Source organism: Pseudorasbora parva, chromosome 6 (genome assembly GCF_024679245.1).
Source record: "Pseudorasbora parva isolate DD20220531a chromosome 6, ASM2467924v1, whole genome shotgun sequence".
NCBI classification, from domain to species: Eukaryota; Metazoa; Chordata; class Actinopteri; order Cypriniformes; family Gobionidae; genus Pseudorasbora; species Pseudorasbora parva.
Genome location: NC_090177.1, coordinates 18,949,579 through 18,968,987, shown reverse-complemented (window position 1 = coordinate 18,968,987; position 19,409 = coordinate 18,949,579). Strand labels below are relative to the sequence as shown.

At 36.5% G+C, this 19,409-nt stretch overlaps 1 protein-coding gene across 1 annotated transcript; it reads left to right on the top strand.

The window, feature by feature from the left end:
- masp2 (MBL associated serine protease 2) lies at positions 1-19,065 on the top strand. The gene is made up of 11 exons (XM_067445973.1): positions 1-24; positions 158-374; positions 2,678-2,855; positions 3,148-3,279; positions 9,932-10,128; positions 11,976-12,123; positions 13,293-13,411; positions 13,506-13,584; positions 14,444-14,566; positions 16,307-16,381; positions 18,070-19,065. The coding sequence occupies exons 1-11, from the start codon at positions 14-16 to the stop codon at positions 18,849-18,851; spliced, it is 2,061 nt and encodes a 686-aa protein (XP_067302074.1). The 5' UTR covers positions 1-13; the 3' UTR covers positions 18,852-19,065.
- Positions 19,066-19,409: the final 344 nt, after the last annotated feature.

Sequence of the window (19,409 nt, the reverse complement as noted above, 5' to 3'; positions counted from 1 at the left end):
GTGGTGTTCTGGAATGATGAACAGGTATGCGACATGTTCAAATGTGTTCACTGCGATGTGTTAAGTTTGGAATGGGAACAGTCCTATTTATTGTGTTAGAATTGTGAAAGCTATATTGTTATCAGTGATGCACCTTTATGTTTTGCTGCTGTTTCAGTGTATCTTTGGCTTTCGTCACCCTGCTTCCATTAGCTTTTGGCTCAGAGCTGACTGGACTATATGGAAGCTTCATATCACCAAACTTCCCAAACGTCTATCCTAACAACCAGCGTATGGTGTGGAATATTACAGGACCAGAAGGATACAGATTACGCCTCTATTTCACTTATTTTAGTCTGGAGCCATCTCATCGCTGTGAATATGACTATGTTCAGGTTAGATCCATGTTTAAAACAGCAATTTAAAAGTTGGGTCATTTTATGGGAAAGAAACTTTACAAAGTTTAACATAATATAAAATGTTCAGTCTTTTTCAGATTAAAATAATCTTTCCTGTTTTACAAGAGAATAATCATTTCAAAATCAGATGAAAAATTCTGTCATAATTTACTCACTCTTGTCTTGTTCCAAACCTGTAAGACTTTCATTCATCTTCAGAACATATGAAGATTGTTTTTAATAAAATTTGAGCCAGTTCTGTACTCTCCATTGACAGTCTACATAACTACCACTTTGACGCTTCAAAAAGTTCATAAAGAGATCGTAAAGTGAATCCATGTGAATTAGTCCAAATTTTATGAAAAGACACGATTGCTTTTTGTGATTTAGGCTTTTATTCACCTATATAAACATTGATAAAACAGCACCTCAACCGAACCTGCTTGACATGCAAGAACAAATCTCATTGGTTCTTTCGGAAGCGCAAACGTTCTGTGTAACACACGAGAATGAACCTCATTGGTTCTCATACGTCAAGCAAGCATGCTTTAGCTTCCGTTTACCACAACTGATGTATGTGTTGATAAATGTTTATACATTTTAAAAAAATGCAGGTCTCCAATTGAAAATTTCCAAATGACTGATCACATCTAAAAAAAAAAAACAGTTGGCCGAATTGAATTTCTGTGAATTAAATTGCATCAATTCACAGAATTTCAATTCGGCCAAATGAAAAATTTGTCATTTTACAGAATTTCAATCCGGTCAACTGAAAAATGTAGATGTGATCAGTCTAGTGACTGATCACATCTAAGTTTTTAAGTTCAGTTTTTCAGAAATGTTCAATTGGAGCCATTTTTTGTATGTGAATAAAATCCTAAATTAAATCTGTTAAATCTGTTAGCGCATAAAGCGATCATGTTTCTTCCGAAAATTTAGAGTAAACCACTCAATGTCAGCCGTAGGCCTATGTTCTGTTTCGTTTAAAGGCCAAAGTATACTTCACTTTTTACACGTACATAGGAAGAGCACCACTGGATTTTTGTAATCTTCAAAACAATGCAACAAACACCTGTATATGCTTACGAGTCAAAAGAACTTTGCAAGGCTGTGCGTTTGACTGTGTATCATAAAAAAGTGTACTTTCTGCTTTAATCTTCCTTGTGCTAGTTTTCACTGTTTCATTGATTGGTCCTGTTCACCTGTTGTCCTCTTAATGAGCTCATTAGCTCTTTTGTTTGCACTTTGTATTTAAGCCCTTCCTTGTTACTGTATTGTTGATCATCTAGAGCCCTATTCGGACGGGATTAGTTTAACATGGGGAGATGGGGGTAAAGTAATTAGAGGTTCTCGATGATTTTAACAATGTTTTTTCCTACCTTTCTGGACCTTAAAAGTGTTAATTAAATAGCTAGAGGGCTCAGAGAGCTCTCAGATTTCATCAAAAATATCTTAATTTGTGTTTCGAAGATAAAGGAAGGTCTTACAGTTTTGGAATGATATGAGGGTGAGTAATTAATGATAGCATTTTTTTTCCCGGCACTTTAAGATGAGAGTATAATTTTTTAACATGTACGTGAGTGTATGAACATGCAGTCGAACGCAGATCCTTCTTTTGACTATACACGTACATGCGTTCAACACATGCGCAATATTGAATGATTTCTAGCCACAAGTAACAACCCATGTAAATACTGCAAAAAAGCAGCATTTTTATTTTTTTTATTTTTTACTTATTTGAAGCATCAAAGTGGTATTTGTGTAGCTGTCAATGGAAGGTAAGGAATTGCTCAGATATAAAAAAAAAAAACAAAAACATCTACATTTGTGTTCAGAAGATGAACGAAATACTTAAGGGTTTTTGAACAACATAAGGGTGAGTTAATGACAGAATTAATTACAGAATTTTCATTTTTTTCATTTTGAACTAACCCTTTAATGTTAAAAAAAAAAAAGATTAAAAAAAACATTACTTGATCCATAAGTTTACAAATAGATTTATTTGAATGATTTATCAAATGAAACACTAAAATTATATAATGTAGATTTTTACTAAAATACATCAGTATATTGATAATCCGATCGAATATTTAAAATATCAAAACACAGTAGCCAAGCATGTGTAGACCTAAGTGCCCATCTTTCCAGTAAACCTGTTGCCTATAAGCACCATTTTAAAGTAATAGCAGAAAACTCAAACCCTGATCATTTGATTAAACCTTTATCATGAAATGCCCAGTTAGGTCAATGCTGGATACCGATGTGTGTTTATAATAATTACTACTTGCTGAAACTTTTAGGTCTTTACAGAAGGAAAAGAGACGGTTCGGTTCTGTGGCGAAGCAGAGACAAATTACGGTGATGCGCCCAAAAACACTGTCATCTATTCTACCAGCAACACCATGTCCGTGCTCTTCAGATCAGATTACTCCAATGAGGGCCGTTTCACAGGCTTCCAGGCATTTTTTTCTGCTGAAGGTGATGGAAACAATGGATTCACAGCATGACTCTTCCTCTGTCTCACTGCATGATTGTTTATCTCTCGTCCTCCGTAACATCTTGCTGTAAAGGCTAAAGGAGATAATAATTTAATGCTAAATATTGAATGTTTACTAATTTTGTATAGTCTAAAATGAAATGGGTTTGAAGTGTGTATATACAATATATCCTAAAATCGTTTTAATTGCATCTAAATACTTTAATTGACCTTAGTGGATGTCAAAATCCAAATGAGAACTGTTGCTAAACGACCCTTTTTTACTCTTTACAGACATTGATGAGTGCCTGAGCACTATGGATGGAGAGCCTATGTGTGACCATAATTGCCATAATTATGTGGGGGGCTTTTACTGCACTTGCAGATTGGGATACCAACTCCATGATGATAAAAGACACTGCCCTGGTAAGGCTGATATCAGAACAGATGAAACCACTGGCCTGTAGCTTTTCTGCTCATTGATTATGAATTGTATGGGACATTATATAATACAATATATTATGTTGTGTACATTCATGTTCACAAAATAGCCAGTTATAATAAATTCATTATAAATGGCATATTAAGTACTTGAATAGAGAGTGCTTATTGTTTTCTATTCAGATTCAGATTCTTTTCACAAGTTTGTTTGCCCATAACAATCTTTAAGCTATTAAGGTTAAATGTATTGAGGAAGCAGCTTCAACTTAGATTTAATATGAAAAAAAGTATTTTACATAGATAGGCTACTTGCATAAAAACTTGGTTGCTGCTGGAAGAGTTGTTACTGAGGCCAGTAAGGGGTGCTCACTCTGTGTGGGTCCTAATGCCCTGGTATAGTGATGATAAGAACACTATACTCTGTCCTCGGATGAGATGGTAAACCGAGTTACTTACTCTCTGTGGTCATTAAAAATCCCAGGATGTCCTTTGTAAAAAGTAGGGGTTTAAGCCCGGCATCCTGGTCATATTTGCCCATTGGCCTCTGTCCATCATCATGGCCTCCTAATCATCTTATATACTGATTGGCTACATCACTTTGTCTCCTCTCCACCAATCAGCTTGTGTGTGGTGAGCGTTCTGGCAATTAGCGGCTCCTAGCAATAAATTTAGGCTCCAACTAGTTAATGACCTTATGCAGACACTAGGGATGCACGATATTGGATTTTTGCCGATATCCGATATGCCGATATTTTTCAGCTCATTTTGGTCGATGCCGATACCGATGCCGATATATGTTTATTTTTTCCCTTTGTTTGGAAACAACACCATTTTGAGCAAAAACAATTTTTTTTCATTCTGATTTCAGATTTCTGAGGTCTCCTTACTAAAAGGATTCTTGTTGTAGATAAATAAATGTTAATAAAGTTCTTTTTATGATAAGAGTATATTAAAAGCTCTGAAAATAACAATAATAAAGTCAGTAATTTTTCACCCCAGATGCAGCTGTAACCTAAATATTGTATTTTTGGATTTAACGTTTGTGCACATGAAGTGGGGGTGGCATGACATCCATTGATGCTGTCTTTTAATTCTACAATTATTGTAGAGCTCCTTGGATTATGTTTCATCATCCATTTCATAAAATTTTATTACAGATTAATACACTAGATAAAAGTATTTAATTTACAAGTGTCATGCTTGTGATTTATGACATCATTACTGATTTGTTTATTCAGAACAAGAAGTAACTTCAATTTATTTGTGTATTCTACTTTTCATTGTATTAGTGTAACAACAGCGCACCCACTACATGTATAAATATATAGCGGTCTAGCTGGAGGGCACTAGGACCTGGAGGAGCTTCTGCTGCTGTGGAGGCTGCCGCACGCGCTAGAGAGTGGGACTGGGGAGACGCGATTGGGCATGTTTTGGGCTAGTTTTGTTGTGAAAACGTGGCAAATCTGCTGCTGACGGTCACGTCCTTCTGTACCTGCATTCAGAAATTCAAGGCAGCATTTAAAAACAGTCAATATAAATCACTGTACATGCAATGTATTTTCTTGTTTTCACTTGAAGAATGACTGCAGTGCTGACATGGTCTTATCGCTGTAGCACTCCTTGCACACGTGAGTTATTGCAGGCACATATCAACACGTTATCATATCGGCAAGGCATATCGGCATAATGTTTTCATATCGACCGATGCCGATTTTTATATTTTAAGCGTTTATCGTCCGATTCCGATGTCGTGCCGATAATATCGTGCATCCCTAGCAGACACATAGCTGAAGTGGACTGATATCGTCTTGGTCTGGAGCGAGGTTTACGTGAGGTAACACAGGTTGAGCCCAACAAAAGTAGCCCAATGGCCAGTTAAAAGTATAGTGGCTAAATTCTCCACAAAATTTGTACATCTGGGGAGTGTTTTGGGGGTGAAAGAGCGTTGAAATCTTATGTACAGGCCAGGGGTAGAAATCAACTGGCAAGAAAACTGCGGACTTGGCAACACTACATGCATACATACGTAAATACATTAAAATACACAAGGGATAATGGGCAAACAAGACACCCATGGCAACAATCAAAGAACTAATAAACAAGAAAAACTACAAAGGACTACAAAACATGGCGTAAAACAGGAAGTAACACGTCCACACAAGACATGGGGAAAACAAGACATGAATCATGACACTGCCCATACAGATGAGCCTCGGCTGGTTCTGGTGAAAAATGGCTGCTGTTGCATCATTCAGGTTGATTATGTACATTGTTGGTGGTTGAGGAGATTCCCCCTTCCGTGTAAAGCACTTTGAGTGCTGAGAACTGTGCTACACAAATGTAATATCAGTTATTATTATAATGAGCTATTCGGAAGCTTTAAATACCTTAAGTGTGCAGGTGCTTAAATTTTGTATTTTGTGCTTTAATTTAATCACTATTTCTATACTCTGTGCTGCACCAGAAGTTGGTGGCTCAAACACTCTGATTGTGCAGCTCTCTTAAAGGGGTCATGACATGGATTTATTTTTATAATTTCAAAATGTTCCTTGAAGTTCACTTATATGTAAATTAAAAAAAAAATTGCCCAAAAAAAGCAAAACAAATATTTTCAACCCTCATTCTGACTCTGTGTCTGGAATGATCCGTTTTAAGGGGCGGCTCCTTTAAGGCTTGTCAGTAAACGGCCACTGTTATGATTGGCTAACATCATTGCATATGACAGTGGTTTTCAAACCTGTCCTGGAGGCACCCCAGCCCTGTACATCTTGTGTGTCTCCCTTATCAGACACACCCATTTTTAGTTCTCTCAGTCTCCTGATGAGTTCACTCAGGTATGATAAATGAGGCAGGCACATAAAATGTACAGGTCTGGGGTAACTGAAATACATCTTAGAAAATGGGGTAGTCTTATGTTTCCAGGGTCTATAATACACCCGCAACAATGGGGAGTGCTAAATATGTGTAAAACAAATGTTCCGGCCAGGACTGATGAACGCAAACAACTCTCATTAAACAGACAAGAAGTAAAAGCGTCTGCTTTGAAGAAACTGACAGGCAAGTGTGTCAGTAGCTGAAAAAAGAAATGAGAGGTTGCCCATAACCAGAACCGTCATCCAGCTGAAAGCACTAAAAAACGGCAAAGAGCTGAACTTACCAATCGGCGAGGCCTATCATTTTCTTCTGTCAGCTATGCACTGACGCACTTGCCTGACCTGTCAATATAATAGAGTAGAATGATGGGGCTTGCCCTCCGACTTCAGGGAGAAACTGCTGTCTTTTCAGCGCTGTGTGATCAGCCTAAGGAAAAAAAAAACATTAATATCCCCAGGATCAGATTTGTTTTTTGACATTCCATTATCTGTCACTGTACATAAAAAAGGTGAGCAATCAGTCATAGTGAAATCTACTGAAAGAGAACTTCATGTTATTGTTATGGTCGCTATGCCAAAAGTGGTTATTTTGGAATGTGATTGTTGTTGGTACATTTCACTAGTATTTAGCCTACTTTAAACACTAAAATGAAACATTTAAATAAATATCCAATTTTAAAATTATTTTCAAACAAAGTAATTTTCTTTAAAAGACAAAATTTGGTCTTGTTCTATTTACAAGAGGTACAAAAGGTACATCTTGAAAAGGGTGGGTCATCTAATATTCAGGGTCGTCTTATATTCAGAACTAAACTGTACTTACGGTTTGTGATGGAGCTTCTGTCAGTACAGTTAGGTATTTCATCTTTCAGCTAAAGTTTCTTAGTGAACTCTCTTCCTTCCCAAAAAAAAAACTATCTATTACGCCTGCAAAACAAAATGCTCCAAACAAACATCACTGATGCATTAAAGTGAATGTTCTTTCTCCGTTCCATTTGTCCTGTTGTCTACAGACTAGCGCATGGAATGTCATAAACATGTCATAAAAATGGAAAGTCCGAGCTTGATTAAATTGTGTATTATCATGCTTTTCACTTGAGAATACTCATCCAAATAAATAGTTTGTTTTTTGATTGTTTGGTAATCCTTGAATCATTATTGAGTTACTAAGATCTTTTAGAATTATTTATACATTATTCACATTAATTATGAACCTGTAGTGTAGTTATTAGTAGTCCACTGGGAGGTATTAAAAATAGTATTGATTTGCTAGTAGTGAACTACCACATTCAACTGAGTACTATTACTTAGAAATCCATTAATCAGAGTTTATTGTTAATAGTATACTAGAATGTTTATAGTGTGTTACTCATTTGTACATGTGTAGTTATTTATTAATGACGGAACAGTATTCTAAATTGTTACCAATAATTGCTTTGTTTATGATGAGGAGGATGTTGTAAGCTTTGAAATTGGCAGGATGTCTTAATGGTACAAAGACCGCTTTGTCAAAAGATTAGGCCCAAGGCAAATTAGATTTGACATGAGGGATAGTTAACCAAAAAATGACAATTATATCATCATTTTATTACTCTCATTTAATTCCAAAACTATAAGACTTTATTTATTCTATGGAACACAAAAGAATACATTTTAAAGACTGATTCTGCTGTTTCTTGCGTCCATACAAACAAAGCAACATTGAACCACAAATACTTTTTGTACCACAGAGGAAATTGTTATACCACTGATATATCCAGCAACAAACAGCATTAAACTCATATATGAGTTTTTGTCTGTAATCTAAGATATGTAAACATTTGTACTCAGAAGAAACCCAACTTTTAAGTCCTGAACAAATCCTGATATGTTTAGGGCATATTGTCATGCAGCTCTGAAAAACATGATTTATGCTCCAGTATAGTGACTCTTGTACATAACAGACCAATGAAACGACGTTCACAGCAGCAGGCGGTGCAGCCACGGCTCACCACACACTATCTATCAGCCCTGTCAACAGCTCTTGATTGAGCTAGCATAGTCTATAATCGAGCAGGAAATAGAGTCACCAAATAGTAAAGGGGTTTGTTATATCATTGATAGAGTGGATACAACTAACTGCACAGCGTTTTCCGATATAAGCCAGGGTTGTGTGGGGTTTCGAATAGGCATATTTACAGTTTCGACCTTCAGGTTGTGAAAACTTTTGGCAGAAAAATGGATTAGTTCCAAAAACTCCTCTCATTTAACGTGCTAATGTTCACTGCGGCTCTGGACAGCGCTAACTGGCTTTAGCCTGAAGCACGCTTCAGCAACAGACTGATGATACGGTGGGCAGCGTCTCGCTAGTGTGCCTGTATAAAGCAGTTGATCTCTGTCACTCCGAGCGAGTCCAGGTTAATTACCATTGGTTCCTGAGGGAACGGCATTGTAGAGATCAGTTGAAAATTGATACCTTTTTCTAGCTGTAATACTGTGCTAATGATGGGTAATTAATCACAATTACCAGCCCAGACATGCCTCTTAATTGTTTTTCATTGCTAATGGGGAAGATAGAGACATCACATCATATCACACCGAAGGGAAGACAGAAACAATGACTTGTGTCTGAATCATTTAATCATAGACCTTTGCCCTCCTCAGCTGAGATTCGCCATTTACAGCAATTACTTGTAGCATCTGCACTTGTTGGAGTTCAAAATAAAAAAATCTGTAACCATTAAATGTCCTGCTTTTTCCAAAAAAAACAAAAAACAAAACAAATGTGTTAAAAAAAATGGGACATTCTAAATGTTACTCCTGCGCTATATTCCAAATCTTCTGAAGCCACTTTTTGTGAGAAATGTAAGCCATTGTTCATTGAAAATCTTCCTCAATCATTGAGTCAATTCATGAGTGAATGTTTGACTGAATCAACTGATTTGTTTAAAAGATTCGACCCAATAGATTGATTTGTGCCTATTGAGTGTGTGGGAAGGTTTTAAGTGAATATTACTTTTATAGATTCAGTAAATTATGCGTTTATGAAGTATAATTTTTTTAAACTTTCAAGCTTAGGATGCATAATAAACTTTTTATTGTCCTTTTTCTAGTCCCCATTACTTTTAATGGCATGGGAAAGAGCAAACAAAGAAATGTGTCTTTTGTGTTCAATGGAAGAATGTAAAAGAAATAGATTTGGAACAACATGATGTTGATGACCTTATTTTCATTTCGGAATGATATAGAGGTCAAATATCAAAGCTAGAGTCCTAAAGCTTTCTGATGATGCACCGTTTAGTTGGTAATAGCATGCAGTGAACTATCTGGAGCCACCAGGGATTTTTGCATCTAAAGTGGTTAAGGTTTGAGTAAAGCTGTTCATTTATTTTTTTATTTTTTTGCACAACTCTCATTCATGATCTCATTCAAATACAAAATAATAATAATAATATAATAACAATAATAGCAGCAAATTTACCTGAAAATCTGTGCTGCTTTGCCTGCTTCCTAACCATTTTTAGCTGTAAAAGTTTGCATTTTCCAAAGTATTTAATTGTCATACATGTAATGTTTCTCTTCATAAATGTCACTCTAAATGCAGTGCAGAAAGCACTTTCTCTGGCCATTTTACAGGTGGAAAGGTTTATTTACCCCTGAGTATCCCAAATCAATGTTGCTATTTCCTGTGTGTTAAATCTGGCATGGATAGTTGTCTGTCTAATGCTTGTTTGTGTGCTTTTGACCATTCCCAGTGGGTGTGAAATGCTTTTTTTCCACTTTAGTTGAGTGTAGTGGGCAGGTGTTTCAGGAGAGGTCAGGAGAACTGAGCAGTCCAGAGTACCCAGGTGTTTACCCCAAGATGAGCCAGTGTGATTACACTATCAGTTTGATGGAAGGCTTCCAAGTGACCCTGGACTTCCAAGACCTGTTTGATGTGGAGACTCATCCTGAAATCCACTGCCCTTATGACATCCTCAAGGTTTGTTATTTCACAATCAGCAAGCTCTGACAACACTCCAGCTAGGATGACAGTTCAAACCTAAAACAACAGCCATAATAGCATGTGTGTGGGGACACATCTGAGTCACTTTAATGGGGTTATTGTGGGTCCTTTGGTAACTCTATACTTCTACCTGATTAAATGGAGATTAAAAAGTTTGCCAAGCTTATATATATATATATGTATATATAGTCTTATCTAAACAGATTACATGGAATATTACACTCAAAAACGCAATTTCGTCATCATTTAAAAATATATATATAATTGTATTTTTTCTGTGGAAAACAAAAGAACATACTCACTTCAGTTTAGGGTTCAATTCTCATTATAAACTAACTATTAACTAAAATGGTTGCCTTTATTAAATTACTGCTTATTAATAGTAAGGTAGTTGTTAAGTTTAGGTTTTGGACAGGATTAAGTGATGATGCAAAATAAGGCAAAGTCTCCCTGTGGTGAAAATCAAGTTTTTAATGTTGTTTATATGTATATGTGGTGTTTTTAATGTGCTTTAAGACAAACCATGTGCAAATTCAGAAGTCAACACCACTGCTGAGTATTTCGTCTTTAAAACGCCAGTCTCAAAAATGGTGAGCTGGTGTTTCTTATGTCACAAACTACATTGTAACCAATCAAGTCGATGTTCCTTCAGCATTTCATTAACTACGAGCTCTGAAGCAGGGGAGTCTCAAGAGAAGCTAGGTTATCTTGGTATATTTTTCTTTTGATATGAAATGTATGATGGGTACTGTTATATGAACTATATGCCTTTTTCCACTGACATTCTAAGTTTTTTGTAACATTAGCAACACATTATTAGCAACACTATTAGCAACACTATTAGTTGTTTGATAACATAGTCAAGCCAAACGCTAATCATATTAATTACTGTTATGTATCCGACATTGTAAAAAGCAATACCATCATCGTGCAGCATTTAGTTCAGTAAGTCGACGGAGTGGATCTCTGAGCTGTTGTGAGTGAGTGGGAACGGGGCTAATTAGCATAATCACTGACCTTCATAGTATACTCCATAAAAAACAAACAAAACAATTATAAAATATTTGTTGTGTTCTACAGAAGAAAGAAAATCAGACATGTTTGTAATTGCATGAACGACAGAATTATTTTTGGGAGTTCACTATATTCCCTATACAATTCCTATATTATGTTGTTGAGGGTCAATTTGAAGAAGAACTTTAAGAAAATTGTGTGTATTACTCATTCATGTGTATTAAATGTAATAAAATTGTATATGGTTCATAAAATCACCACAAAGCAGTCATAATGCTGCACTTTATATTGAAAACTCATTTTAAGCTTAAGGAAGATTATTTACAGTACAAGTACTGTTTGAAGAGACACATAATATGCCTTCTAGTGCTCTTGTTGAGTGTTAGAAAAGATTGGTTTTAGAGTGGTTTACACAGAGAAGATTGGCTCTCCATGAAAATATGCTTGAGAAGTGTTTGAGTTTACCGATTTTTATACTCTGCATCAAAGCTCATTTGATTTTAATGACTGAATCCTATTCCTTTTTAATGGCTTTAAACATTTTGTTATGGCTAAGCAAATATGTAATCTTTGAGTTTAGCTGTTTTCCCCTCAGTGCCTCTAAAAACAAAAAAGGTCTCCTTAGCACTGGCGTTGAGAGTCAGACTACTCCACTAATCACTGACCTGAAGGCTGTTGAATACATAATGTATGCTCTCTCATGCCCTCCACAACTACCTATTATTTCTCCTCACCCTCCTAATCTCCCCAGAGACTTATTTATCTGCTGCCATTTGTATCCACTGACAATTCAAACTGTTTTGTTTAAGATCACTGCAGGTGGAAGGGAGTACGGCCCATTTTGTGGCAGGACCCCACCAAAAAAAATAGAGACAGGAACTCACAAAGTGCATGTAACCTTCCGCACAGACGGTTCTGGGAAAAACAAAGGCTGGAAGATCAAGTATACCAGCACAGGTACATTTACAACCCCTTTTCTGTACCTTTATGGTAATTAATGTATCCAATGTATCCTACTCTTATTTGTATATTAATCTTACCTGCATATTATCTTAACTTCAATTATAATAATATTGGCTTTACATTTACAAAACAAACACTGCAACATGCATTTGTAGAAACGAGAGCAGGTCCACAGTGTTCCGGCTTCAGTTGCCAAATGAGTGGTCTTGAGCCGAAAGTATACTTTTAGTTTTTTTTTACTCTTTTGATGACAGAATTTGCAACACACACACACACACACACACTGTACGATGACCCGTGCGCGTAAAAAGGTAATTATACTTTGGGTTTCAAAGTTGCCATTCATAACGTTGAATACAGAGTGCAACAGTTGTTTTAAAATGGAATGATACATTGTGTAAGGGATAGATTTTAATGCACAACGTGAAGTTTGTATGGAAATCTCCTAATGCACAGCTAGCTTTGGATTATCCTGCTTATACCATGGTTATTTGCCAACAATGACAGCTTTAAGGAATAGTTTTCCCAAAATGTTTTATTTGATGTTATCTGGTTACCCCCAGGGCATCCAAGATGTAGGTGTGTTTGTTTCTTCAGTAGAACACAAATGAAGATTTGTAACTCCAACCGTTGCACTGTACCAGTCATATAATGCATGTCAATGGGGTGTTTTTCTATGAGAGCCACTATAAGAGTAAAAAACACATACAAATCCATATTAAACCCTGTGGCTCGTGACAATATATTGATTTCTTAAAACACGAAACGATCGGTTTCTGCGAGAAACCAATCAGGATTTATATATATATATATATATATATATATATATAAAAATACACAGGTCTATGATGGCATTGGGAAGTAATAGCATTGGTAATACTGGATGAGATTCGTCTGATACGAGGTAAAAAAAAAGTGTTTGTCTTACTTTTGTGTGTGTGGATTCTTTCTCAAGCATATTTCAAGGATGATGAATGGTGTTCAAGCTAAAAAATAAAAATAAAATAAAAATCTGAAGAAAGTTTTCAGATCCGATGGCTGTCTGCAGACATTTTGGACATGACACATTAAGAATCACATACACATTTAAATGACAAGTTAATGGTCTGGTTTCCAGAATGTGTGTTTTCATTATCAGTGCTCACTGTTCCCTGCTCTCATAGCCCAGCCATGCCCAAACCCTGTGACTCCTCGAAACGGACATATCCAGCCCAAGCAGTCTCAGTACATCATGACAGACACTTTCAATGTCACATGTGATCTGGGCTATGAATTAATACTGGTAACCATTTTTCCTCTTTCACTTTCTCTAAGATTTTAGAAAAAGGGCTTGGTATGCTATATAGAGAGTTAAAAGTGACTTTGTGCGTCTTAAGGGGGAGGAAGTTTTGCCCTTTTATCAAGCCACATGCCTGAAGGGTGGATTTTGGAATGGACCGCTGCCTGACTGCATCAGTAAGTTGCTCAAGAAAGCCAGATAAGCATGAAGTGTGTATAATCGTCAATGGGGGTTTACTGCTACAAAGAGGAGGTATGTTTTAATACCTCAGGTGTTATTTCAAGCTGAAGTGAGTGAAATTCTGACTCTGAACTCAGAACATATTTCTGTGATGAGAAAGGGATACTTTAATTTTATTACAAAAGCATAGTTTTATTACAACATTTCAGATATGCAGTTTATTGTAAAAAAAAAAAAATTATAATGGAAAAGGAAATAATAAATGCACTTGGTAAATTGACTATGAGAAAGTATACAACAATATTTTCTTTTAATTTTTTTTGCATGAAAAATCTAAACATGCAAGTACATTAAAAACGACTTCAGAAATAGTCTTTAGAAGAAGATCAGTCTCTTGTTTTCAGAGAAATCTATTTTAAGATTTTTTTGAGACGTGGATTAAACATGTTGTTTTTATGTTTTATTTTGCTTCGAAAGTAAATTTTATTTAATGTAAGTAATTTCAACACCTTTATTAGGAAAAAAACCTAAAATAAGGATTAAGAAATTATTGTGAATAAACAGAGATTAAGAATTGCGTATTAAATTATTGATTTAAAAAAACGAGTTGTGATAGGACTGATAATAGTTTATTAAAAAAACACCTTAAACACCTTATTTGCTGAAATAACAAACACAAATAATAAGACAAGACAAAATAAAGTAAGAAAAATAGAACCAATTAAATTCAAAATGAAAGAAACAAATAGCAAGTTTTAAAAAACAAAAATTTATTAAACTTAAATTAATATGATTGGGTTTTGGCAACATTGTGCCTATAAACTGTGTCAGTTACCAAATGTCCCTCTTTTGCAGTTGTTGATTGTGGAGAGCCTGTACAAGTGCATAATGCAAGTGTGAAATTTACCACAACCAAATATAAATCCGTGATCAAGTATTCCTGTGATGAATTCTACACAATGGAGGCTGGGAAAAATGGTAAGATGCATATGTCACAGTACAGTCCCTGACAAAAGTCTTGTCGCTTATCAATTTTCTAGAAATACCTGATATTAACCTGACTTTTAATAAATTAATTGGTGTTAGAAATAGCTCATATGAAAAGCTAAAACCCTCCCAAATGATGTTTAATGCACTGAAATAAATAATTTTCATAGAAAAAATATTATCATTTAATCAAGACAGAAAGGTCAAATTTTGGCAAGACAAAAGTTTTGTCGCCTATACAGAAATTGAACAAATTTACTGCAAATACAAAAATATGTCAGCGAATTAAGTTGTGGTGCTGTGAGATCCAAATGTAATATCTTGTATGACTTCCATGAGCTTTAAGGACTGCATCCATGCGGTTTGGCAAGGATTCATACAATTTATTGATGAAGTCATCAGGAATAGCTAAGAAAGCAGTCTTGCATGCCTCCCAGAGTTCATCAATATTCTTTGGTTTCGTCTTCCATGCGTCCTCTTTCATCTTACCCCACATATGCTCAATGATGTTCATGTCTGGTGACTGGGCTGGCCAATCCTGGAGCATCTTGATCTTCTTCGCCTTGAGGAACTTTGATGTGGAGATGGAAGTATGCGATGGAGCACCGTCCTGCTGCAGAATTTGGTCTCTTTTATGGTTGGGAATAAGAGATAGCTAAGATTTCTTGGTATTTTAGACTATTGATGTTGCCTTCCACCCTGCAGATCTCTCGCACACCCCCATACTGGATGTAACCCCAGACCATGATTTTTCCGCCACCAAACTTCACTGTTTTCTGGGTGAATCTCGGATCCATTCTGGCTCCAGTAGGTCTCCTGCAATATTTGCGGCGACTGTGGTGTAATTCAACAGAAGATTCATCTGAAAAATCCACCTTCTGCCACTTTTCCAGCGTCCATCCTTTTAGCAGGCTGTGGGCCTTGGCAAATGCCACACGGTTTTTCAATTGTCTTTTGTTTAGTGCTAGCTTCTGGGCACTGATTCGACAATGGAGGCCATTTCGAGACAGAATCCGACAAACAGTTCTGGTTGACACAGGGACTTCAGGTGACCAGGTCTCATGGAGCTCTGCTGCAGTGGAAAATGGGCTGGCCTTGGATTTTCGAGCCAACAAACGGTCCTCTCGAGCAGTTGTCTTGCGGGGTCTGCCTGACCTGGGCTTGTCAAAAACGTCTCCAGTCTCTTCAAATCTTTTTTTTATCCTCTGTACTTGATGCTGAGACACATTGAAGGTGTCTGCCACATCAGCAGTGGATCTGGTCTTCAGCCACTTGATAATCAAAACTTTAGTCTCAGGGTGAATCTTAGGCATGTTTGCAGAGGTCTAGTAGCAGTTGATGTGAAGGTCTAGTGTACTGGGGTTCTTTTTATACACACTTGAGACCTAATTGATCCAATATTAGTCACAGGGGAAGCTCATATGACAAGGCGACAACACTTATGTCTTTGCAAAAATTGACTCAATGAGCTTTACCAAGCTGTGAATATTAGAATACTTTTTGAAAGTTTAGTTTTTCACTGAAACATTATCACAAAAGCTGGTGGGATTAAAATGAGCCATTTCTTGTAAAAAAATCTTGATTAGAAATATATTCCAGCGGCACTTTAGGTCAATTTGTACACAAGCGACAAGACTTTTGTCAGGGACTGTATGTGGACTTCAAGACACTGCACTATGAATCAATCATCACTGGAGGTTTGCAGCAATCGTTTTTCCCCTCTGAAATCAGGAGTCTATACCTGTGCACATGACGGCTACTGGAGAGATGCCCTAGGTGGAAAAATACTCCAGATATGTTCACCCAGTGAGTTTTAATTTTATGCATATGGTTTAACAGATGGTTTATGATTTTTAATATACACTACTATCAAAGGTTTGGACACATTTGACTGAATTTGTTTTACAGGATCTCAAAACCTTCTGATCCAAAAAGCTTGTGCTTGAATGCTCAAATTAGTTGTGTAGACATGCCAGTATACACTTTGCCTACATTTAAAGGAACACTCCAACGTTTTTAGAAATAGGGCTTATTCAGCCTCTTTCCTACATTTAGATATGTGGGCAAATGTATTTTTATCTCAGTGAATGCATTGTTTTAGTTTGGCAAGGTCATCGCTAGCTTAGCATAACATAATGAATGCAATCCTATGTTGCCAGCTAGCATGTCCAGAGTAAAAGTGATCAAAAAAGAACAAACCCACCTAATTACTTCTTGTGGCCTGCATATTCCCAACGAGTACAAATAGCGACGCAGATTAATGCTGCCTTCATGTGCTATCAGAATTATCATAAATACGAGTTTCCTAGGCAAAAATTGCACATGAACACCCTCCCATTTCAAAATTTGAATGCAATAAGCTCGTAATCATGACTTCAGAAGTGGGAATTATCAAATTTCCGATAGCACGTGTAGGCGGAATAAGATATTGTCTTGGGACTATATTATGGGGAAGCACAGGCGAAGCACTGCTACTTGGGCACGGAGATATCACGCACCACATTGCGATCGCTCAACAGCTGGAGAAGGATGAGAGCCGTGATCACTTAATCTGCATCGCTATTTGTACTCGTTGTGAATACGAAGCCCATAAAAAATAATTATGTGGGGGGTTTTTTTGGGATCCCTTTTACTCTGGACATGCTAGCTGGCAACATAGGATTACAATCAGTATGATAAGCTAAGCTAACAGAGACGCTGCCAAACTAAAACAATGCATTTGCCCACATATCTAAATGTAGGAATGAAGTTGAATAAGCCCTATTTCTAAAAACGGTGGAGTGTTCCTGTAAATGTCTTATTTTTATACTGAAGTTTTTAAAGGGATAGTAACAAAAATGACAATTCTGTCATAATTTACTTACCCTCAAGTTGTTCCAAACCTGTATGAATTTCTTCCTTCTGCTGAACACAAAAGAATATATTTTGAAGAATATAGGTAACCAAACAGTTGATGGGCCCTGATAGTGTGCAGACCTGTTATATAAAGGGTGGCTCAGATATAGGATGTTTTTTTTTATTTGTTTGACGCTTAGTGCATCATAAAAATGGAAGTATGAAAATTATTTTACAGATTGGAGCAGTGCTTCTCCAGGGGGTCTCTATAAAACAGTCAATATATTGCTTATTTTAATTCTTTCTTTTATTATTTGTGTATGTGTGTTTGAAGAACCAGGATTTCTTTAGCCTTACTTGGATTTTTTTTTTAAAGTGTGTTTTATAGACCTGGAAATTTATGTAAATTAATCAAATAAATTAGCATTTTTAGAATTTTTCATCAACATTTTTTAGTTATGCCAACCTCTAAAATTTCAGTATCATATTATCCATTAAATAACAAAGAACTGGAATAAAAATCATTGGGCCTTTGAAAATGTTTGGTGTCAAAAAAGTTGTGAAAAAAATTAGCTTTGTGTCAAAAAATGTTACTGGTAGTTTATATCAGTATCATATTGCTGAGTCTAAACACTAATCTGATGTCTAATCTCTGAAAGTTTGTGGACAGCCTGAGAATAAGCTATCCAAGGTGATTGGCGGGGAGAACGCAGAAAAGAACGAGATTCCTTGGCAGGTCATGATACGACTGGGTCCCAAGTTCATCGGTGGCGCTTCTCTCCTGTCAGACAACTGGGTCCTCACTGCTGCTCATGTCCTGAAAAGCTACGCAGACACGTCCCAGCTGCAGCTGAAGATGGGCTTAGTCAAACAGCAGGACAATGAGGCGGTAGTTGGCATTCCAAAGAAAATCTTTATTCACCCTCAGTACCATCACGATAACGTTAACTTCAACCATGACATTGCCCTAATTAAATTGGAGCATAAGGTACCTGTCAGTAAAGCTGTCATGCCTGTGTGTTTGCCTGGGAGGGAAGAGCGGTTTGTTTTGAAGGCTAATGACGTAGGGAAGGTGTCTGGGTGGGGTGTGTGGAATACAAACAGACCAGCATTATTTTCCAATAATCTCCAGTACGTATATTTACCCGTTACTGATTTTGAGGACTGCAAGGCTAAATATGACTCCGTAGTGATGGATAAAGGGAAACTAGTAGTGACAGAGAACATGATATGTGCTGGGCTTGCTCAGGGAGGAAAAGATTCCTGCCAGGGGGACAGTGGAGGGCCTTACGCATTTTTTGACAATCAGAGTAAAAGCTGGTTTATAGGCGGCATTGTGTCATGGGGTCATGGCTGCGCTCAGGCTGGGTATTATGGGGTTTATACCAAAGTGAGCAATTACCTTCCATGGATTGAAGAAATCATGTCAAAAAACAGTTAAAACAGCAGTAAAAGTCCTTTAAAGTTTGGCCTTGATTTGACAGGGATTTATCATTGGGCAAATTATTGTTAATTACTTTTACCTTGAAAGCTTTGCATGTGTCTCAGTCAAACATTTGTTTTGTTATTATTTTAATAATCTTGGTTTTGTACCGCACTTTAGTGGGCACTTGCCGTTTGTAAAAGTGCTATATAAATAAACTAAACTAAACTGACATTTTGTGTTCACTTATTTGTTTTTGGTGTATACAGAGTAAATAAAATATACACTTAATAAAGAAATACAATAGAAAATATATAAATAAATAAAATAAAAAATACACACTTTTAAACACTTGATCGCATGTCAGGGACTATACTTTCTAGCAGAAAGATGCCAGTAAATGAATTTGCTATTATAGTTTAAAGTTTAAAGCATAAACAACAACTTCAACTCTTCTAGGAAGGCTTTCCACAAGGATTAGGAGTGTGTTTCTGGGAATTTTTATCCATTCTTCTAGAAGCGCATTTATGTGGTCAGGCATTGATTTTGGACGAGAAGGCCTGTGTTGCATAAAAC

Excerpts from the sequence above, each read along its gene's own strand:
- masp2 (XM_067445973.1), top strand. Across the intron at positions 10,129-11,975 it reads GCCCTTATGACATCCTCAAG|ATCACTGCAGGTGGAAGGGA; the intron begins GTTTGTTATTTC and ends GTTTTGTTTAAG. Across the intron at positions 12,124-13,292 it reads GATCAAGTATACCAGCACAG|CCCAGCCATGCCCAAACCCT; the intron begins GTACATTTACAA and ends CTGCTCTCATAG.